This window comes from Pleurodeles waltl, chromosome 2_2 (genome assembly GCF_031143425.1).
Source record: "Pleurodeles waltl isolate 20211129_DDA chromosome 2_2, aPleWal1.hap1.20221129, whole genome shotgun sequence".
In the NCBI taxonomy this organism is placed as follows: domain Eukaryota; kingdom Metazoa; phylum Chordata; class Amphibia; order Caudata; family Salamandridae; genus Pleurodeles; species Pleurodeles waltl.
The window spans coordinates 718,364,461-718,388,733 of record NC_090439.1 but is presented as its reverse complement, the minus strand read 5'-3'; the positions used below and the strand labels follow the sequence as shown (position 1 = coordinate 718,388,733).

Sequence of the window (24,273 nt, the reverse complement as noted above, 5' to 3'; positions counted from 1 at the left end):
GGTGGCCCTCATCCCTTGCCCAGTCAGTGGCTGGCCCAAGAAGCTCCCCTGTGCCCTGCCTGCAACGTCTGAGTGACCCCCGGGTCCCTCCATTGAAATCTATTGCAAACCCGATGCCCTTTTTGCCCACTGCACCCAGTTACCCCGGGCCGCCGAGGGTGTATTTTGTGTGCCTACTTGGCACCTCCAACAGTGCCCTACTAAACCCCCTTGGTCTGCTCTCCAAGGACGCAGGTACTTACCTGCCAGCAGACTAGAACCGGAGCACCACCTTTCTCTGTAGGCACCCATGTTATTTGGGCTCCTCTTTGACCTCTGTACCTGACCTGCCCTGTGTTGCTGGTGCTGGGTGTTTGGGGTTGACTTGAACCCCGGAGACTGAACTTGTAAGTGCTTTACTTACCACATTAACCTAACTGTACTTACCTCCCTCAGGAACTGTTGAAGTTTGCACGGTGTCCACTTTTAAAATAGCTTATTGCCCTTTTATGACAAACTGTTTTGGTTCAAATTCCTAGCTATACCTATGCAAAGTACATTACATTTATTGTACTTACCTGCAATTTGAATCTTGTGGTTCTAAAATAAATTAAGAAAATAATATTTTTATATATAAAAACCTATTGGCCTGGAGTTAAGTCTGATAAGCCTAACTGCTCGACCACCCTACAACAAATAGAGCATTAGTATTATCTATTATTGCCTCTGTCAAACCTCTTGGGGAACCCCTGGACTCTGTGCACACTATCTCTCACTTTGAGATAGTATATACAGAGCCAGCTTCCTACAGTGAGACAAGAAGCTTCATATCGAGGAGAGCATCTCCAAGGCCCATCAATTAAGCAACTAGCTCCCTATTCCAAATTGGATCTTTTTCATGGTGCTTTATAAGATGCATCAGACAGCTTAGGCCTAACCTAATAGTCTTTCAGAAAGGTTTCACAGCACCTATGCCCCTATTGGGGTCAGAGGCCCTTTTAAAAAGGGCCTCTTGAGGTCAGTGTGCCAGCGCCGTCCTGAGCGAAAACCCAGAGTCCCTCTGGCCTGTCTAGTGGGGTTGGTTACTACCCATTCTATACTGCATGTGATGCGCAGAGGCAGCCCACACTAGTCCTGATGTCACAAAGTCCATGTCATGCATTAGGAGTCAATGCTAACAGTATTTACATGGTAAGCTTGTGCAAGTGCCCAACAGGTCCGACTGCAATCCCGGGAGCACCAGGCACACTTCTTTGTGAACTCCAGTCTATGGACATTGAAAGCCAAAGGCTTTTGGGGTCTTTCCCCGATGACGTCAGTCACTTTAGTCCTCAGATGGCCTTGCCCGGCTTTTGCAGCATTGGATAAGTGTTCCTCCTGACTTCCTTGGCACAGCAAAGCAGGGAATCTTCCTTGACTCAAAGCCTACATTTCATGGTGCCACCCTCCTTTTCCTGGTCACACAGGAGTTGCTGATGTTGGCACTCACATGGGTGATGTCCCACAATCCACGTTGCCCACACTCCTGTCACAAGGGAGTTGCCACCTTTGGCACTCACATGTTCAATAGCCCCGTCCTTCATTGTGGCCCCCTGTTCATGGTGGCCCCTCTTGTTCAATATGAGGTTGCACACTTTGGCATGATCAAGAGGGTAGCCCACACTTCAATGGTTCAAACTTGCCCGGGCATCTCACACTTTGCTCACCGGGATGCACCCGCTTGGAACCCTGTAGCTTTTGCCCCCTCCAGGTGCTCTCCTCTTCCTCACTGAGTCCACTGGTCTTGGCAGGCAGGCAGAAGGCTGGTGCTCCAGGCTCAGCGTAAGTGGTCTCGAATTCAGGGTAATTGCCCCTCACCATGTAGGAAGACTAGGAGACCTTGGTCCTTAGTCTTGGTCAGTCATGGCTCGTGGGTTGCAGGGGTTAGGGCAGGGGGGACATTACATTAAAAAAACCACATACCTCTGCACCCTTGCCGCTCCTCTGCTCCTTCATCTCATTGGTGCTGCAAGCACAGGCTCCCAACCTGCCCTGCGGCCAATTCTGACGATGCTCAGAGCAACATCAGGATTGGCTGGGAGCACCCAGCCAGGCCGCTTCCAGGGAGACTGGGAGCCTATTCAGGCTCTCTCCAGCCCGGCAACTGTGTTGCTGGGCTGGAGAGACCCTTCTGCGCATGTGTGTTTGCCTTCCCGAGACGGGCAGCCAAACATACATGCGCAGAGGTGGGGACTGCTGAGCACTCCCTCTCATTGCTCGTCACTCTTGTGGCCCCACCCCTTTACTCAACCCCCCTATGAAGCAGCTGCCCCTGGTCTTGGTTCCAGCAGCTGAAAGCCTTGACGAGATTCTTTCTCCTGATCAGTGGTATTGAACAAATTGTGAGTCTTAATCACCCATTTCTTGACTCCAACTCCAGACACACCTTGATTTAATGTGTGACTCTTTGAAATTCGAGTTATTGGTGTTGGTTTCTTAAAATGCTCTTTCTCTGCACTATCCTGTGTTAAAGGGACAGTCTACCACAGCAGGATTGTCTCCAATTTCGACTGATCCACAGCACAGGCCAAGGCAGTATCCAGGGATTACAGCTGTTAGCCGCCACTGAAATATGCCTCATAAAGGTGCTCCCGTGAGTTGCGTCACCCAGTACTCGCCTGTGGAGCAACTTTCTGCTTTTATCTGAGGTGCATTACTCTGCTCCCTGTGGAACCTTACCCTGTTCTTCTCTTAGCCACATCATCCAGGGCTCTCCTGAGGAGTATCACCCAAGGCATATCATTAATGCTCCCATGGCACACAGAACATTATCTTTTGCCTTCAGTTGAACAATATCCTTTGCTCTGTAGAGAACATAATTGTCTGCCCTTTGCTGCACACCATTATGTGACTGTTGGTTTGTAGCTAGTGTCGCCTTTATACTTGTTGCTCATTCCGCATAGGTGTCTTTATGCCTCTTGGACTTAGTTAAAATTAGTATCTGGATATGTTGCAATATAGGTATGTTTGTTGTACGTAAATGCTGCATATGGTTGAATGTACTATAAAAAATGATAACGTATTAGCCCTATCATTGCTTGTTTTATTACTCATGCAATATATGCAGAGGTCATAATAAATGTGCTGCTTGTTTTAAAGTCAGTCCTTTTCCTGTTATTGGGAAATGTTATAATGTATTTCAGTTGCTGGTGTAGATTCTGATATTACACACACACTTCTAATCATACAGATAAAAATAAATATGTTTTATAGCGCTGTTAAAAGTGATATTTTTCCCGAGATACATGTATACAGTGTAACATTTTGAAGCAAGTTTTTCACATTGTGAATTTTCCCTTTTTCATTGGGAATGTGTATTTCTTTAATTGTAGAGGTCTTACAGTAATGTTTGAAGTAATGAAAACGTACGGCCATACCTATGAAAAACACTGGTGGACGGATTTGTTCAGGATTGTCTTTAGAATTTTTGATAACATGAAGCTTCCAGAGCAGCAGACTGAGGTACGTTTCAAAGCCAACAACAGTGTACTTTGAGAGTGAGGTTTACTGTAAATCTACTGATAAGTAGTTTTACATCTACTAACATTTACCCTGATTTGTGTATTGTAAGAACACGCTTTCTTTCTATTCACCCCATTAATAATGCCTTTCTTCAAAAATACTGTGCAAACTTAATGTTCGTTATTATTGGTCCCTCAGGCTCTCATTTTGTGAAACATTACAATTCAGAATAAGTGGGTTTGTGAGGAGCATATGATTCTAAGTTTAACAAAAGATTTATGTTGAAGCAACTTGTTAGAGCATCAAAGGGGCGTCCTTTCTGAATTGCCTGCCAGCGCTGATTTGGAAGCAAGGGTATTTTGCTCACTGACGCAGTCCTGCCTGATTAGAATGAGAGCTGATGGTGTGTCTTTCTCATTAAGACCGGCCAATCACTGCCTGAGCTTTTTTGTAATTGTGACCTTTTCCTGTGGACAACGGAAGGCTGTGTTGTTTCCATTTATGAGTGTCTATGGTTTGGACTTGTTAAGGGAAGGAAAGGTGCCCCTCAGACAGTCGGTGGTGATATTTCTGTGTTCATATCCATTGTCAAGCCAGATGCAGCTGTGTATAATATTGCAGTACATCTCATATTCCGTACCATGTAAGGCAATCATGTGATAGAGGGCATAAGTGTATGTGGAAATGAAGTGATGATAGTGCAGAACCTTGGTAAACACAGCAGGTGATTCTCCAGATCATGTGGTGAACAAGCAGATTCTGACCTTCTGGTTAAGGTTGGGGAGGAAGGATTGGGTCTATGTGCTCTCTTGATCGTCTGCACTTTTTAAAAAACAATCTTGTTGTTTCGAATGTTATACACTATTGACAGGCTGAGACGTATTGTGCTTTAAGTTGTTTGAGTTGAGTTACATCAGGCACTTTTCCCTTAATGTTTTCCAGTGTAGATTGCTTGCCCACAAAAAATCTGAATCCCTGCTGTTGGCCATGGAGGATGATTTGCCCTCCAATGGCTTTTGTTAGAGGTGTGTGGTTAGGAATAGGTTTGTAGTTCACTTTCTGTATTGGGTCTGCAGGGATCATTTCTTTTAGTAGCAGTCACGACTTTCTCTTTTAAGGGGTTTTGGCACTGACTTTTGGAAAAAAAGAGGCATTCAGTATTTCTGTGTCAGTGGATTCTTCCTAGAAGGTAACAGTATTGCTTAATAAACAGATGTGATACTCTGATTTTTCCATCTGACTTTTAAGACTTTGTAAATACTCTTTGTTGTAAGTGATGATAATGCCATCTATGTTAACATTCGTGGGTTAATGAAGATGTCTCAGAAGCGTGGGTTGTTAATGTTTTTGATTTGGTGTTACTAAGTCTTCCCAGTTTTACACCTTGGTGCTGCAATGTATTTTTAAGACATTGTTTCTGTAGTTCCATTATACGTTATGCTTTGTTGCTACAATTATGTATGCTACTTAGTGAGTTGTTGTTGTTGCACTACAGACCTATCTGTGATCATTACTTTTGTATTTTGTGCATCATTCTTTCTCTGAGATATTTTCCTCAGCTGCTCTAGGTCTTAGACTATTTTCTCTATTTTGTTAGAGGCATCTGGTCTCCAGCGGAATCCGGGCTCCACATCAACCGGTTGTAGCTCTGTGCGATGCGGCTAGCATTTAAAGAATTTCTTCCCTTAAGGAAAAGGTGGTGCAGATGTTCACAGACAACACCACCGCTATGTGGTACTGCAACAAGCCTGCAGGTGTGGTCGTGGACCCTTTGTCAAGAGGCTGTGCACCTCTGGACGTAGCTGGAACAGCAGGGCATATCCCTGGTGGTTCAACATCTGGCCAGAGCTGACGAGCACAGCCGAAAATTCCTAGCAGATCACGAATGGTGTCTCATCAGGAGGTGGAGCAAGGTCTCTTTCAGCACTGGGGAGGGCCTTGGTTAGATCTCTACAAAGCTGCGTTCTGGTTGTAGTATCCGCCACTTTTTGCCTGCTGTCAGTGTGTTTAGACTGTAGTACACTGGTGTTCTGCTAATCACGACCCCCAGTGTCTGTGCTCTCTCTAAATATGGTTGCTGGTAAACCTGCATTTGTACACTGGGGTCTCCCATGGGCTGCAGCATGTATTATGCCACCCATGGGAGCCCGTGCAAACTGTGTCTGCAGGCCTGCCATAGTAGCATGTGTTAAATGGTGCATTTAACTGTCACTTCGGATATAAGGCTTGCCTTATATCCCGGTCACTGTACTTGGACATCCCTCTGGTAGGCCTTTCAGTCCAAGGGCAGGGTGCATGTCCCTAAGTGTGAGGGTACCCCTGCATGAGCAGGGTACCCCTTCAAACACCAGACCCCATTCCGTGGACTTTGTAACGGCAGGGAAGCCAACTTAAGGTATGTAGTGGACCCTGGTCAACACGAGTGGTCCAACTACATAATAGCTTCTCCAAACCTAGTCATGTTTGGTAACAAACATGCTAGAAACAATCAACTACACTGATTCCAGTGCTAGTTGCATGATCACATGTACTCTGAGAGTTCCTTATAGGATCCCTCAGGTCTGTCTGTGCAGCTTTACGGGGTCTGCCTGTCAGCCCACCCTGCCGAAAAACCCCAGACACTGTTCTGCCCTCCTGCTGATGAGCTGGGGAAGACAGAACAAAGGATTTCCTGCAAGGGAGAGGTGTGACCACCTCTCCCTTTGAAATAGTGTCTGTTGCATAATCCAGTTTGTGGCAGTTCAGGAACCCCCAGTTCTCACTCTGACACAAAACTACACAAAGGACAGGGGAGTGACCTGCTATAACTAAATGTAAGTATACAGTGCCTACAAAAACCAAAAGCACTGTGTGCAGGTCAGAACCCCACACAAGGGAAGCCCCTTTCAGGAGAAAGAGCCCTCACACACCCCAAGGGGTGTCATGCTTCATCACTGGGCAGCTCCACGTTGGCCCAGCGCTGCAATTCCCAACGGGCCCCACTGGGGGGGCTCTTTGCCAGAGATCTTTTCTGGTTGCCGATCTGAATGGTGAGGTGCAGTATAGGTGTGGTGTTATGAGAGTGAGTAGATTGGTGCAGGAAAGGTAAATTAAAAATTACTAGGCAGATACAAATCAGTTTATTGTGTAGGAGCCCTGTCATGATTAAAAGCAACAGAGTGAGTCAGTAATAGGTGTAATGATCCTTCTGACTGAGGTGTATGAATGTAATAAGGTTGACACGTTTCTTGCCTATTTATTGTCCCACATCTTGCAAAATAAGTGTGTAGTGCCTACCTGTTCTGTAAATAGCTGTTCAGCAAAGAAGCACAAACGCACAGTAGTGTACAGCTAAGAAATCCTCATAGAGTGCTGTCATGAAAACTACAGCATCCAGTATATTAACAATGCTAAATCAGGTTTACCAACTTGAACTTAAAAAGTTCAATGAAGTGGCAGCGGGGATGCCCCTTGTGCGTCTCGCCTAAAAAGCTTGAAAGGGAAGGTAATGAGAGTGAAACAAAGTAAACTATGCCCAAGGCTTAAAGAATCTAAAAAGGCAGTCATTCTCCCCGCCTGCCCCACAAGGGAAGATACTCATGTGAGTCCTGTAGAGCATCTTGCCAGGGACCTACCCCATCCTCTGCCCTCGCCGGTATGAAGGCAGGAACCAGCAGTAGGCTTTTAAAGCTTGTTCCCACTGCCTAAATAGGAACAGCGGAGACTTGTGAACACCTGTACTTATATAAAGACTAAACTGGAGCTGATGTTCATTGTATGGCCACAATCTTGAGACTAGTGCTGTGAGCCTTTCTTTGTTTCTGAAAGGCACGTCTAAACAGTATCAAGCCAACTGAGCAATCGGGCGGCTTAATGGAAAGGGAGTTCATTATACATCAGTGGTACACGTCATGTCCCAATGCGAACCTGATAATCAGACATGGAACCAAAACGATTATGGAAAAGATCGGCTGACATGATTTTGTTCCAGAAATAGCTCATTAATATTATTGCATGTAACATGCAGATTATTGTGTATGGGTTATAATCGGATGGTTTAACCAATCAGCAGGATCACCATCGTGGAAGCCGTTACCGAAGGACCGGGACGACATACTTTTCGTAAAGGCACCCTATATTTGAATGTCAGGTTAATTTTGGATCATTAGAGATATTTTTCAAAAATTGAGATATTTAATTACAGATTTTTTGTGATTTTTGGAATGAACTTGGACTAACTTTTCGATCTTAAAGCAACAATTGCTAAAGCCTTGATAAAGTCCCTTGCAGGACGAAACACGTGTCGGCTGAGTTTGGAAGAACTGGAGAATCCTTCTTTCCATCTGGATGAAAACAATCCCTTCTGCTTCCCAAATTCTCAGAGTGGACAATTTCTACCCCTATAACCATCTTGATTTGGACTCTTGAATGATCAAAATAGGGGAGGAACCGCTCTTATGTTGGTCAAATATATATTTTTGTGTAATGTTTGGTGAATGTTTAGGTTATTTGTTATGTAGGAATTTTCTAGTTTTATTATTGATAAATTCCTTTGTGAATTAATTTTCTATTGCGATACATCACTTTCAATGTTTATGACTTATCTATTAAAAATCTTTTTGTTCTTTTAACCTTTTCAAATGTTATATTTTGCATTGATACCACTTCAGTGGAAAGTCATATTATGCTCTTCTTACATGTTTAAGTGTACAATGATTTTTTAAATACTGGTAATAGAGGGATATTATTACTTTTTGTGTGCTCCATTCTCACTTCTTTATGGATCACCAGCAAGCCTTGGCAAATGCAGTTAAAGCGTTGCTTAGAGTTTGCAGAATTCGTGGAGACTAGCAAAGTCCAAGTGACCCTGCCTTGGCAAGTAGATCAGGGCCAGCCATCAGCAAGCAGGATAAACCAGCAAGAATCAATGGAGCCCCCAGGTCGACCCTCTGGCAGTCAGAAAAGGGAGGCCTCTGCAGCACAGCAAAGATGGATGCCCACGTCGCAGCAGTTGCAGAGAAGACATCATTCTTGGAGCTCCATAGTGCTGTAGGATGGGACTTCTTGGCGCTAGGAAGTCTCAGGACTGGAGAGTCAACAAGCCTTGGCAACGACAAACAAGCGTAGTGCACAGGGGTTCCGGCCAAGCAGCTGCAGCGAGGGACCACAGAGTTCCCAGTTGCAAGGAAGATAGGGCAGACCTCTGGAGAGCCACAGAACCACCACCTGTGTTGTGGTGCTTGAAGAGTCTCTGAGACAGCAGAATCTACAAACCAGTTGTTGAGGTAGGGGAGTGACACCCCCACTACAAGGTAGATTCCTTCTTGCTTTCCTAAGTGCAGGCAGAAGCCCTGTGACTCTGGGGAATGCACGACCACAGGGATTGCAGAGGTCTTGCAGAACTTGTAAATAAAGTTGCAGTAAGAGACCTCCTACTGGTTACAGTCTTGCTCTTAGTTCCAGCAAAGAACAGCAGTGGTCCTGGTGTCCAAGTTGCAGAAGTGTCTTCTAAAGAGACTTGCAGATGATTCCTGAAGTCTTACAGGCGAACCTAGGGTCCCGCCCTAAGGGGAGCACTTAAGTACCCCAGGGAGGGGGTTGGACACTTTCTGCAGGGACCCACATATCAGTGCGGGTCAGGGACGTCACCCAGCTGGACTAACCAGTCAGAGGCTCCCAGGGGCCTCTGCTCGTCTTATTTCCAAGATGGCAGAATCAAGTGGCCACCTGGTAGAGCTCTGTGCACCTCCCTAGAGGAGGAGCTATACAGGGACATGGTCACTCCCCTGTCCTTTGTGTGGTTTCGCACCAGCACGGGAGCTGGGGTTTCTGGACTGGAGCAAACCAGTTTGTGCAAGGAGAGCATCACATATTCCCTTCAAAGCAGTCTGAGGGCGCTGAGAGGCACTCCAGCACAGTGACATCTATTTCTAAAGGATTTACAGAAAATCATTTGTTCTGTCTTCCACTGCCCGAGTTAGGTTAAGCACCAGGAGCAGAGTCTGGGGTCGACAGCAGCACGGGCTGGCATGCAGACCCTGCAAGGCTGTACAGGCACATATGGGGGATCCCCTAGGGAACCTCCAGGGTACATGGGATCATGCAACTAATACTGGATCAGTGTAGTTGCATGATTACAAAAGGATTGATACAAACCATGCCCATGTTTGGTAAAGCCGTTGTGTAGTTGGACATCTTGTGTTGGCCAGTGTCCACAACCTACCTTAAGGTGGCTTCACCACACTTACAAAGCCCAGAAAAATGGAGCCTGTGGTTTGTAGAGGGAACTCTGCTCACGCAGCCGGACCATCACACTGAGAACCATGCACCCTGCCCGTGGGCTGAAGGGCCTACCTTAGGGGTGACTTTTGGTGTCAGAGTGCAGTGACCATGATATAAGGCAAACATATCTGAGGTGAAAGGTGCATGCACCAATTCACACTGGCTGCAATGGCAGGCCTGTAGTCACACAGTTCAGGGAGCCCTGTCGGTGGCACAATACATGCTGCAGCCGATGGGGGACCCCTTTTGTACAAGTGCCCTGGGTACCCAAGTACCATAAGCTAAGGACTTACATGGGCACATTAGTATGCCAATTGTGAGGTGTAAAAGTTACTTACCAACTCAATTTAGCGGAGAGAGCACTGACACTGGATATTGTACCACCCTAAGGGACCTCTCAACAAGCACATGCACAGTGCCATTGCAGATTGTGTGTGTTGGTGGGGAGAAAAAGATAAAGTCAACAAGGCATACCTCCCTGGGCACCATGCCCACAAACCACTGCCTGTGGCATAGATAAGTCCCTCCTCTAGCAGGTCTTACAGCCCTAAGGAAGGATGCACTACACCACAGGAGGGGGCGTAGATGCATGAGCAATATGCCCCTACAGTGTTTGAGTCAATTCTTAGACATTGTAAGTGCAGTGAAGCCATACTAAATAGATGGGCTGGGAGTTCGTCATTACAAACTCCACAGCTCCAGGATGGCTTCACTGAAGACTGGGAAGTTTGGTATCAAGCTCCTCAGCTCAATAAACCCACACTGATGCCAGTGTTGGATTTATTGTAACATGCACACAGAGGTCATTTTAAAGATGTCCCCTGAAATTCATGCAACTCTCTACTGTGTGGCTGACTGGTCTGTGCCAGTCTGCCACTACCACTGCCACTACCCGACAAGTTTCTGACCCCATGGAGTGAGAGCCTTTGTGCTCTCGGGGGTCGGGACAAAGCCTGCTCTGGGTGGAGGTGCTTCACACCTTCCCCCCGCAGGAACCAGCAACACTTGATGGTGAATCTCAAAAGCTCCTGCCTTTTGTTCTGCTGCCTCAGGGCACTCTAGCTAGTGGAGATGTCCGCACCCCACACCAAGCCCCAGGAGGAGTGTCCACACCAGCTGGGACCACCCCTAGGGTAGGTAGAACTGAGGTGAACCCCCCTTGACAGAATTCTCCATCTTATTTTGGAGGGATATAGCCAATAAGGTTAGGAATGTGCCCTCCTCCCCAACAGAAGTAGGCACAGGAAGGGTGTAGCTAACCTCAGGGTCAGTATTCATTAGCTACTGCCCTCTGACTCCTGTAATGCCCCTAAATCTAGTACTTATGGGCACTCCTGAACCCTGCTCTCCAGATTCCTGGCGACCTTAAAGAAGAAGAAGAAGGGCTGAAAAGCCGCACCAGCAGAAAAGACCCCAAATGACAACTGACTTGGCCCCAGCCCTACCGATCACTCTGCAGCTTTAAGACTCCTACTACAAGAAGACGACTCATCCTGCAGCGCCCTCCACAAACCCCCAGAGGACTGCCTACCTACTTGAGGACCAAGAACTCCTGACGACAGCATCCCTGTCCCCAAAGAAACCTCCAACAAGGACTCCAGAACCCTACGGATCCACAAGTCTTGCCCACTCTGCACCCGACGACCATGGGCCGAGTCCAGGTGGCCCATCTGACCAGAGAGATTCCCCAGGTGATTTCGACCTCTAGTCCACACCGTCTTGACCCCCTCCTGGCCACATGACGACATCTGCAGTATCCAACGCCTAAAGGTATCCCTGCATCTGCAGCTCCTGTTGTATAGCCATTTTAGTGATGTCTCTGGGCGTGTTATTTTAGCAACTAGGTCTGTTGCTTGTGCCCTTTAGCCTTGTAACATTTATGTTCTTCTTCATTATATTATTTTAGAATCTGCCACATTCGTGATGGTGTTTTATTTTATTTTGCCTAGGAAAGCTTTACATTTTTTAGCACAATATTATTTTCACTCTGTGATTTCCTAAAGGCTGCAGCAAGATAGGATTGTTGGCACAAGTGCTACACTGTGTCTCTAACGTTCAAAGAAACACATGTATCCTTACATAAGGACATTTCTCAGGACATCAGTTGTTTTATTATAAAAACACTTCTCTGTCCCATACATTTTAGAGGGCGGTTTCAGCCCGAAGACCACAACAGCTGCTTGCTGAGACCACCGGTTCCCTGGCCCACAAGGGGATGGTGTCTCTATAGATAACAGGCATCCTCATATTCAGGTATTGGGGATGATATCTTCCTCGGGAGGAATCCTGAACGGCAAATTAGGGCTTATCCTGTTGTGCTCTAACATAGCTTAGGTAGGAATCGCGTATAGTGAGCATAGTGACATTATAGTGGCACCTTTCTTGTGTTTCACTTTCCTTGTCACCATTTTGCTTCTAGTATGTTTCAGCATTCTCATTATTGCATTTCATGCTTTTTATCGAAGACGCAGCTGATTCAATAAATCTTATTGAACCATTTCCTGCCTCTTTTTGCCTTTGCATGAGTGAGACTAATGTAACTGAGAGAAATGAATGAGATCTGATCCACCACAATTTATCTGAGAAGTCATTATGTTATGAGCCCAGTTGCCACAAATCATCCCTGCTCTTTGGCGGAGATGAGGTGCTGCTAGCTGGCCAAAAACAGATTAGGCCGACAGCTGTCACATGGTGTGGGATTGGACTCAGTTCCCCACAATTCAGGTGATGCTGCCACCTAAATCCACCAGCCTCATTAGGATAATGAGATCCCATGCGACATAGCGCCGCCAACATTTGATCAATCACTGATTTTGGGATCCCCCGGGTATCTCGGTCTCACTACATGCTAATGGCACCTCATTACTATATACGGAGATGTATGTGGTATTGAGGATATCCTCCTCAGCTAGGTAGGTAATACCTATCCAGTGCTGCAGGTTGTTCACGTTTGAACCTTAAAAGGATCAGTCCCCATTTGGTTTCCTTATCTCTGAACAAGTATAACTACCATGACGAATCAGCAACGGGTAGCAATTGCAGTAAACATGCAACCTCCCCTCACAGCTCATTTGCTAGTGAACGGCCTCACAGCCCCGGGGTTTCTGTAACATTTTTTAGTTGAGGCTCATCCAGCCTACAGAACAGAAATATTCTACTCTTGGGTCACCTTTCCAGCAGCCAATGGGAACACTAATACATTTCATCATTACACACCTACTAACATACCTGCACAATACAGAGCATATGCATACTTAAAGATACTGCTATCTTTTCAAGACCAAAATAGCTGGCTTGATGGTGCTCTACCCCACACAATACTATATGTTAGGTTAAGTCTTCTAGCAATGATGGTCCTACCTGGCCTTTATTGGCCACATATACACCGCATCCTGATGCATCCACCTAGGCGGTAGCTGAGGTTTACCACTTATATGTTGAGCTTACAGCACTATGTAATGCAAACATTAAATACTAACGCAGTACTAGCTGCCCCAGTGCAAGCATGTGCATTAACCATGCAACTGTACATTTGATCATTAGAAAAGTACCCGTCATATGATGGTTAGCTCAAACATTATATGTGCTAGAAGCAGTATTTCCCCATATGGACCTCAATATAAACATAGAATTCTCACTATGTGCTTGCCATTTGGGTTGGTTCCAACAGTAGATAACTGCAATACTTGGGGCTCGGTATTTGCCACGCTCTATAGTACTGCACACGGTACACCAACACTTGCCAATCTTCCGGAAGGGTTAAAACAAATTTTGCCACTGTATCTTCAATAATAATAAGTAATCTCAAAGGGGAAGCAGTTGCCCTAGCAGTGCGCATGCGACTGAGACGTTCCTGTACAGGATCAAGAATGTGAGCTGCTGAAGATTATCGCAGAAACCTACTCAAGTATTGGTCGAGGTAGTCTGGGAGTCAGACCTATTAAACCACAATTACAGGGTAATGCCAATAAATATTCAGTCACCTGAGGGTTCTAAAAAAAAAAAATGTTGGGCTAAACAAAAAGAAACACGTAAAAAAGAAAAGGGAGAATATCTGCATTCGGAGACCCCTCCAACGGCTATAATCTTAGAAATAGAGATAATATAAAGGCTCCTGATAGATATCAATATACTGATACATGCCAGTCTTACTCCTTTCAGGACTCACCAGATAAATGCAGTGAGAGAGGTGGGCAGTCAGAACAGCGAACTGAGTATGTGAAACTGAGAAAGGAGTCACATCGCTCGACTGAAGTTTTTGTTAAGAAAGAAGAAAAACTTCCCCAACAAAAACCTCTATTCAAAAAGACAAAAGTAGCATCGATTTCTATACGAAATGCCACTCAGGATGAGACCTTTACTGAAGAGCAGGCAGTGGGCATTGGCCCTGCTAGACAGCGTGGCAGAGGTCACAATAGTTTGCCAGAATCTTCAAGAGCTTCTGGAGGTTAAAGCAACTGGCAACTTTTACAAGTCGAGACTGAGGACATGCGCTTCTCCACACCCGATAGGGTGTGTAAACTGAAAATACAATTAGAAGGAGAGATTGAGCGCACAGTAGACACTATATTTTGAGATCGTGTTGTTACGATTTATTATATTTTATTGGGTGAAAAAAACTGATCACCAGAATTTGTCCGTAATCTCCCATATGGGGAAGAGGTAATTGAACCCTCTTTCTTACCCCCTTGTTCCCAGAGAGCTCAGGGAACCTTGTGCCATTGATTGGGTGAAGTCTCAGGCACCCGCTTTATACCACAACCATGTAGGATGGGATAAAGATTCTCCCTGACTTATAATACCAATTAGATCCCAACCTCAACCTCAATGCCTGTATCCAATAAAGCATTAAGCTAGAGCACCCGTGAGGGAAATCCTCACAGTGTTACCGTACTAGGGCGTAATTGAACCCTGTGTCTCACCAATGAACAACTCATTGTTTCTCGTAGCAAAACCAGACCATATAGAATAGCCTTAGACTATAGACATTTAAATAGAAACACTCACACATTTGCCATTCAAAATGCACCCAGCACTTATTAACAATATAGTGCGCAAAAAATCCAAAACAACCTTGAATGTTTCCAATAGTTTCTTCTGCCAACATATGGTGCCTGAAAGTAGGGACTTATTACGTTTTAGCGCTTTAGGCTCACAGAAAAACTAATTGCCGACTCCCACAAGGGTATAACAGTCCAGGATTGTTTTCAGCTTGTGTTACTTCAATTTTACTCAACATCGACCCTGAGGCTTTGTCCTCGTGGATGATATCTACCTTACGGATGATGATCTCATTCACATGTAAGATGGGCGGGCCACATTGTTATGTGAGTTTTGGAATTCGGCTACAAATTCAATTAAAAAAACACAAATAACCTTCCTTAGAGTCCTATTTTTGGGATAGTCACTATCAGATGAAGGCAAGAGCCTAGCGCTCCAATTTTTTATAAAACTGCACACAATTGCAACTACCAAACACTATCAAAAAGCTCCAGTCACTGTTGGGCTTTTTAAACTTCGGCAGAACTTACATTCCAGATTATACACAACACATTAAACCATTATCTGACTTAATACGTCCTGACTTTTCAAGTAAATACTGTACAGTCAAACACAGACGCATTCCTAGAGCATTGAACAAGACATGCTTGCAACTAAACACCTACACACAAGAGACAACAAACCACATTTGGTCATCAGAGTAATTGCTGGTGCCATTGGTTTCACCTATGTGACATTCAATGAGGGTGATACTGTCCCTATTGCATACAAATCCAATGTGTATTCCACAGCTGAACAACGATTTGCTCCCACAGAAAAAAATCTGACTGCAGATGGCTGTCATTAAAGAGAGACATTTGGCCAGGGGAAACGCATCATTGCTGTATCTTCAATCACAGCCCTTGAGGCCGTCACCAAAGTCAGCATTCCTAATGCAAAGGCACTACATTCAGGTTGGATTCAGTAGGCAACGTCTCTGATGGCCACTGATGTTGACTATGTTTTTAACCCAAAATCACAAACTCAAGAATTCCTACAATACGAACTAGAATACCCAGTTCCAGCAAATACATTGCTTTTTGAACAATATCAAATAATTATGTACACTGATGGCTCAGCCCAACCTGCAGTAGGCCCTAAACATCAATACTCAGCCTGTACAGTTGTGAGTGGCTACATGAAGGATGGTGAATTCCATCCACAACACACTTACCCATAGACACTAGGGAACTGGACTCCCCAATTAGCAGAGCTCAAGGCTCTGTTGACGGCACTGGAAAACACAGATCCAGGACAGTTAACACTAATTGTCTGTGATTCATACTAATGTGTCCAGTCCACCAATACCTGCATTACTGGCGCCAGAATGGGTTCAGAGATTCAAAAGGTAACACCATCAAACACAGACTCCTGTGGGGGAAAGTAGTGGATTTGAAAGAAATGCTACCCAATGTCTATATAGTTCATACATTGGGACATCAATGTGTTAAAATGCACATTACTGGCAATACCTTGGCTGATGAAGTAGCCAAGTCAGCAGTAGCTACGGCTTCTGTTGCTGCAATAACTCGTTCACAGACGAGATTAGATAATGAAACACTGGCTGCTGTAAAAGCTTAGGCTGAAGGCAAGCCCATGTCAAAGGCATATCCTGCCAAATACAGGGAGTGCAGAATTATTAGGCAAATGAGTATTTTGACCACATCATCCTCTTTATGCATGTTGTCTGACTCCAAGCTGTATAGGCTCGAAAGCCTACTACCAATTAAGCATATTAGGTGATGTGCATCTCTGTAATGAGAAGGGGTGTGGTCTAATGACATCAACACCCTATATCAGGTGTGCATAATTATTAGGCAACTTCCTTTCCTTTGGCAAAATGGGTCAAAAGAAGGACTTGACAGGCTCAGAAAAGTCAAAAATAGTGAGATATCTTGCAGAGGGATGCAGCACTCTTAAAATTGCAAAGCTTCTGAAGCGTGATCATCGAACAATCAAGCGTTTCATTCAAAATAGTCAACAGGGTCGCAAGAAGCGTGTGGAAAAACCAAGGCGCAAAATAACTGCCCATGAACTGAGAAAAGTCAAGCGTGCAGCTGCCACAATGCCACTTGCCACCAGTTTGGCCATATTTCAGAGCTGCAACATCACTGGAGTGCCCAAAAGCACAAGGTGTGCAATACTCAGAGACATGGCCAAGGTAAGAAAGGCTGAAAGACGACCACCACTGAACAAGACACACAAGCTGAAACGTCAAGACTGGGCCAAGAAATATCTCAAGACTGATTTTTCTAAGGTTTTATGGACTGATGAAATGAGAGTGAGTCTTGATGGGCCAGATGGATGGGCCCGTGGCTGGATTGGTAAAGGGCAGAGAGCTCCAGTCCGACTCAGACGCCAGCAAGGTGGAGGAGGAGTACTGGTTTGGGCTGGTATCATCAAAGATGAGCTTGTGGGGCCTTTTCGGGTTGAGGATGGAGTCAAGCTCAACTCCCAGTCCTACTGCCAGTTCCTGGAAGACACCTTCTTCAAGCAGTGGTACAGGAAGAAGTCTGCATCCTTCAAGAAAAACATGATTTTCAGGCAGGACAATGCTCCATCACACGCGTCCAAGTACTCCACAGCGTGGCTGGCAAGAAAGGGTATAAAAGAAGGAAATCTAATGGCATGGCCTCCTTGTTCACCTGATCTGAACCCCATTAGGAACCTGTGGTCCATCATCAAATGTGAGATTTACATGGAGGGAAAACAGTACACCTCTCTGAACAGTGTCTGGGAGGCTGTGGTTGCTGCTGCACGCAATGTTGATGGTGAACAGATCAAAACACTGACAGAATCCATGGATGGCAGGCTTTTGAGTGTCCTTGCAAAGAAAGGTGGCTATATTGGTCACGGATTTGTTTTTGTTTTGTTTTTGAATGTCAGAAATGTATATTTGTGAATGTTGAGATGTTATATTGGTTTCACTGGTAATAATAAATAATTGAAATGGGTATATATTTTTTTTTGTTAAGTTGCCTAATAATTATGCACAGTAATAGTCACCTTCACACACAGATATCCCCCTAACATAGCTAAAACTAAAAACAAACTAAAAACTACTTCCAAAAATATTCAGCTTTGATATTAATGAGTTTTTTGGGTTCATTGAGAACATGGTTGTTGTTCAATAATAAAATTAATCCTTAAAAATACAACTTGCCTAATAATTCTGCACTCCCTGTATTTCTACTGCATATCTAGCCTCAATACTGCCCTAGTAACAATACCAGGGGTGGATGATTGTGTGATCCCCAACCAACATCAAAGACTCATGCTTGAGATTTCTATGGGTATGGCCACAACGCTCGGCTCACGCTCAAACTGCTAACAAAGATTTGCAAGTCTTTATCGGCACAAAAGCAGTTGCAGCTATCCACTCGGACCAGGGGCCTGCTTTCGCCTCAAGGGCATTCAGGGACGCCATGGCTTTGTTAGGGGCCCAACTGTATTATTCGTCTCTGTATCATCCCGAGGGAAATAGTTTTGTGGAGTGAAGAAACCGTGACTTAAAGCAATCCTTAACAGCTAGAGTGTTAGGCTCGGGTCGTAGTTGGCTTTAATCACCTATATGGAGTCCTGAAAGCACCTAATAATCTGCCCATAAAGTTTTTGGGAGGGCTTACCCCATATGAAGGCCTGTTTGGAACACAAATGTATGCTCCAGATCTTGATGGTCCTGGCACGGAGGCGTCAGATACACCTTTTGACATAAATGAACGTGTCACTGTCTTGCAGGACTTACAACAGTCCCTTGACATCAATGTATCTGCCAGTGTCGCCTCCTTAGGAATAGGGGATGCACCAATAACACCTACCAGCTGGATTCCTAAAGTTGGGGATTTAGTGTGTGAAAATATTGCTGTGAAAAATGAGTTTGGTCCTTCTCCCTCTCTCTACAGACCTGGATGTTCCTCTACAGGCTTTGAGCAGGATCGCGGACACCTCTCTGAGCTTCGGAGCGGGAAAAATTATCTTTCATTAGTCCCACTAACTTCTTCTGGGACAAGTAATGTCAACAATATTGAGCAATTTTACTCAAATCTCGGATGGAATAGTCTATTATGAACCACCAAGGGAGACTTCTACCAGCTCTCTTCTTCCAAACATGGCTCTAGTTTTTACGTGGACTTCTTCTAGATTTTTTGCCAATATCAATGACACTTTTTCTGATGCTTCTGCAACAAAACTTTCAAGAGCACATAAGCTGATAAATTGGATAAAAAGTAACAATTTAATTCTTCTATGGAACTATCTGTGTCTCTTCTTAATTGTACTTGCCTTCCTTCTTTGGATTGGGTTTGTCATTGTCTTTTTCCTGTTAATACATGGTCATTACCTTCCTAAATGCTCTACAGTTGAACTGGTAGATGAAGTCCTAAAACCACATTTTTCCTCCCATAAGTTTAGCAGAGACTTGTCGCTAGTGAACATTTCAGCTATACCAATTGCCGATGGGATTGTTTTGGATAAAGTACGTTTTGATATATATATGGCCCGACGGAGGTTATTCAAATTCCATATGTATTTAAACTTTTAATGAATGATGTAATAACTCCTGGAGTTGTTTCTGATGATTGAGATGTAAAAACTGTTGATTCTGTCTTATCTGAATTAGAATATGTTACTGTATTTGAAAGTGAAGATGTTTATCGATGGAAAGAAAATTATGGAGATTTGTTGTGTTGGAATTATTATGGACATTATTACATTCACAGAGCAAGTACTTAAAAGACTATTTTTAATTACACACAATGGGAACATTGTCCAACTCCGCCAATGGAGAGTTCGAAAACATACTCTGAAAAGTTTCCATATTTTTCTGGGCATAATGATAAAAATGCTGAGTTGTATTATTTTAAATTGCCAGTGATGGAAATGCACCATAACTTATTAACAGTATCTTGCGTTTCCCAGTTGGCTATAGAAGGCTTTGACTACTGGCTGAAGTCAATTGATTTGAAAAGTGTATAGGGAACTAAACATTGGCAAATAAGGGGAAAAGAAGCTTTATTTAGAGCATACCTTATACCTGTTTAAATGATATTTTTAAATAAAACTGTACAACAGACAAGGTGTTTAGGCTTGGCAAAAATTAGGGATTTGAATGCGCCCAGTATCCTTGCTAAATTTTATAAATGGCAAAAATACCACAATACAACTGAAGATCAGCTCGATGGGTGGGTCCAGAATGGCACATTTAACACATCACTTTCACGTCCTTGTGGTTGGTTATTGTGGCCAGTGGACACAAATGGTTGTCATCTACGTTTTGTAAACTCCACAGGTGGTTTCAGAACTAATAGACAAGACCCTTGCTATGTGTCATCTGAACATTTGGGTATAGTAACATCTACAGTGTAGGGAAATTATGCCAGCAGTGGTTAAATAGTCCCTCAATAGATGCTGTTAAAGAACACCTCATTCTCCCGTCTAATAACAGATACTTGCAGGATTTCCTGTTAGGCCCCAGGTGCAATGTAAAAGTGCTTCTTATATGCAGTTTATAATGAAATTTGGAAACTTTCTCAACAAGAAGCTGTTGCCCAGTTAAGGCAACTAGATCAGGAAAATTTACAGAAAGCTTTGGCTGCTGTAGATAATGGGATTAACACCTTGTCCGACCACATATACACTTTAAACTACATCATTTTATCTGCAATGGACATTGTACAAAGTGACATGTCATATTTACAACATGGACAGAGTTAGCTAAGGTTCATAATGCAGCTGGGTTGGACACTAGGAACACTGAACTGTGGTTCCCTGGCAGCATGTCAGCATTAGGTATATATTTTCTGCATTTAATTTGACTCCACAACAACAAATAATGGCAAGAAAGGAAACAACTTATCTTATGCTAAACCTCGAGAAAATAGAAAAGTTGCCTTTTACTGTGCCCAAAATACCATCTGCTGAGTGGTTAATACATGGGGTTATTAATCTGCCTATTTCAACATGCAGTTCACGTCCTGTTTGAAACACATTCTAGTAGGCAGATATGAGAGGCTAGGAGATGATTACATCCATCAGGTGTGGGAGCTTCCCTTTTCGCACAAATGTTTCAATGGCATGAAAGAGGTCTTTCTTAGCGGCATTGAATGCAAGTCTTCTGTGAGCCATTTGATGGTTTGTATGCAGCTGTCCTTGCATGGGGCGTGTAATGTTTTGGCAGCTAATTCAGAAGAGAGTTTCAGTCTCCTTGATGAGACCTGTGTTCCATGTGCTTTCTAAAGGAAGCTGTGTGCTTCTTACCAGTGAGAGCTGTTGTGGAATGAGAGACGGAATTGCTTACATCAAGTTCGGTTTCCCAATTTGTCACCAGTTGCAGGAATGTTCTTTTTCCCCTTACACAACAGATGAAAGTAGCAGATATTTGGCCTCACATTGATACTATAAATGTGAATTTTGACAAGTTGAGCAGACTAAAGCCTTTATTGTTTCAGAAACAAGTGTCACTAACGTTTGCGAGCAAGACTTATGCGCTTCAAGTGGCGAGGTCATCTGCAGAAATACAGTCCCTTTTTTAATACAAACTTTCCGAGACACTTTGGTGAGCTTGTGGGATGAATTTGTCGCATGTCTAATACTAGTGGAATTGTACATTTCTTTAAGGCTATTGGTTCTGGTTTCATTAACACCTTTTCCTCTATATTTGGCTTAATACCTTCAGCCATACACTCAATATTTTTGAGTATTTTCAGGGGATTTCTGATTACTTTCGCTATAATAAGTGGAACCTTGCTGTTTTTTTTATACGCAATGGCTGTCCCATTGCAACAAGGAGAACTGGAAGCACTTCCACCATGAACGCATGATGCAGTACTTCAGAGCACCGCTCCTGGAAGAACTGGAGTGTATCTGGTCTCTGTCGTTCAGACTGGTTTTGGACTGTGTACAGCCCGTGTTTCGATGCCTCTGGTGCCTTTCTGAAAGTGCAGTGAAAGTTTGTCTTTCTGTGCGGCGCCTACTTTCATTGGACGCTGATCTGTTGATGTTCTCGCTGAGGGCTCATCACCAGACATGCGCGTTGTGGGTGGGTTTGCTACAGGAAGCCATCTATGAGCTTCCCTTCGTGGATCATACAGCTCTTGACTAACATCGGGCACAACACAGTATACTGCTGCCTCAGCTGGAGCTCAGGCTCTGGAATGTGAGTGCTCTTTGGTTTTCCTTGGGACCAATTTGGTCACATTACCACCTGCCGAAGTGGAACATGTCCATGCTTCAATTGTCCCAGCGGTAATTGGAGATTTTAAAAATGACATTGATTTGTTTAATTTGGTTTCATTGGCGCCACTGCTAACGTTTTAAATTGACCTCTTCTAATATTTCACATGCTCAAGTGTGTTTTAGCTTGTCATAATTGACATTTATGTATATCTATGTTTTAAAGCATTGCTTTTTAATTAGGAATTAGGCTGCTTTACCACTTCTGAACCGACAAGGGGAGGATGCTGTATAGCCATTAAAGTGATGTCTCTGGGATTTATTTTACCAACTAGGCCTGCTGCTTGTGCCCTTTAGCCTAGTAACATTTTATTCTGCTTCATTTTATTATTTTAGAATCGTCCACATTAGTGGTGGTTTTATTTTCTTTATCTAGTTGTTCTTTCGCCTAGGAAAGCATTATATTTCTTAGCACAATATTCTTTCCTCAAGGCTGCAACAAGATAGGATTGTCAGCACAAGTGGTACACTGCGTCTCTAACGTTCACAGAAACACACATATCCTTACGTAGGGACATTTCTCAGAACATCAGTTGTTTTATTATAAAACACTTCTCTGTCCCATACACTTTAGAGCAGGGGTCTTCAAAGTGGAGGGCTGGCCCTGCCTAGGGGAGGCCTCAAGTGATCCCAAGGGGTACATCAGATTCTGTCCCAAAGAATCATTATGCAGATAACAGGGCCTTGTTTTAAGCAGAACATAATTTATTGCATTTTGAAAAAGGTAACAGAACTTAATTGTAATGTTTAAATAAGCCTAAACTAATTTAAACACTGGTAGCTTATTAGAATAATTGTGAAAAATTTTGAGGGGATCCCCGGTGATGATTTTCTTTCCACCTGGGGGCATGGAACAAAAAAGTTTGAAAACCACTGTGTTAGAGGGAGGTTCCAGCCAGAAGACCACAACTGCATGCTGTTTGCTTCGTTACAGCTGCTTGCTGAGACCACCCATTCACTGGCCCCCATGAGGATGGTGTCTCTATAGATATCAGGCATCGTCATAGTCATGTTGGGGATGATATCTTCCCAGGAGGACTCCTGATTTGCGGATTAGGGCTTCTCCTGCTGTGCTCTAACATAGTTTAGATAGGAATCGCCTATAGTGTGCATAGTGACAGTATGGAGGGACTTTTCTTGTGTTTCACTTTCCTTGTCATTATTTTGCTTCTAGTATGTTTCATCATTCACATTAGTGCATTTCATGCCATTTTTATCTAAGACGCAGCTGATTCAATAAATCTTATCAAATCATTTCCTGCCTCTGTTTGTATTTGGGTGAGTGGGACTAATGTAATTAAGAGAAAAGAATGAGATCTGATCCACCACGATTTCCCTGAGAAGTAATGATGTCATGCTCCTTGTTGCCACAAATCATCCCTGCTCCTGGGCAGAGATTAGGTGCTGCTAGCTGGCCAAAAAGGAATAGGCCAACAGTTGTCACATGGTGTGGAATTGGACTCAGTTCCCCACAATTCAGGTGATGCCAAATCCAGCAGCCTCAATAGGATAACGACAGCTCATGTGACACTGACGTCTAGAGGAGCCTCAACTTACCTTTCCAGCCATTGATCTTCTTCAGCCGATCCCCTGGACCAAGCCTGCAGCCTCTTTGTGAACCCCGAGTTCCTCATAGGAAAGCATTGAATGCCTCATACTGTGTTTGCACCCTGCACCTGGCCACTCCTTTGCCACTGAGGATGTGTGTTTGGTGCTTACTTGTCCCCCCTCTTCACCCCCCCCACCCCTGGTACTGTGCACTGAGACCACGGGTACTCACCTGCAACGCGTTCACTTCTGAGTGCCCCCAACGTTGACCTCTGCACACAGCCGGCCCAATGTTGCTGGTGGTGCATCCTTGGTGTCTTCCTAAACTTTACCCTGTGGACACCTTATCCCCCTAACACTGGGACCGTGTGCCCCCCACCAGGAATGCATTGCCTTCAATGAAAATTGTCATCCTTTAAATTGTACATACCTGCAACAAAGATCCTTTTGGTTCTAGAAATAAAGTAACAAAGTATATATGTTTTGAAACATAGAACATTGGACTGGAGTTAGTCATTGAGTGTGTGCCTCATTTCTTGACTCTTTGTGTACAACAAATGCTTAGAACTACCCTCTGATAGGCCTAACTGCTCGACCACACTACCACAAAAGAGAGCATTAGTATTGTCTACTTTATCCTCTGTAAAGCCTCTGGGGAACTCATGTACCCTGTGCACACTATACCTCACTTTGGTATAGTATGTACAGAGCTAG

At 44.1% G+C, this 24,273-nt stretch overlaps 1 protein-coding gene across 1 annotated transcript in view; it reads left to right on the top strand.

The window, feature by feature from the left end:
- Positions 1 to 24,273, top strand: part of ARFGEF1 (ARF guanine nucleotide exchange factor 1) — a 961,498-nt gene that overhangs the window by 795,750 nt on the left and 141,475 nt on the right. The window contains exon 30 of the mRNA XM_069220293.1: positions 3,351 to 3,480. Within this exon, the coding sequence (XP_069076394.1) occupies positions 3,351 to 3,480 (130 nt within the window). The remainder of the gene's footprint in view (positions 1 to 3,350; positions 3,481 to 24,273) is intronic.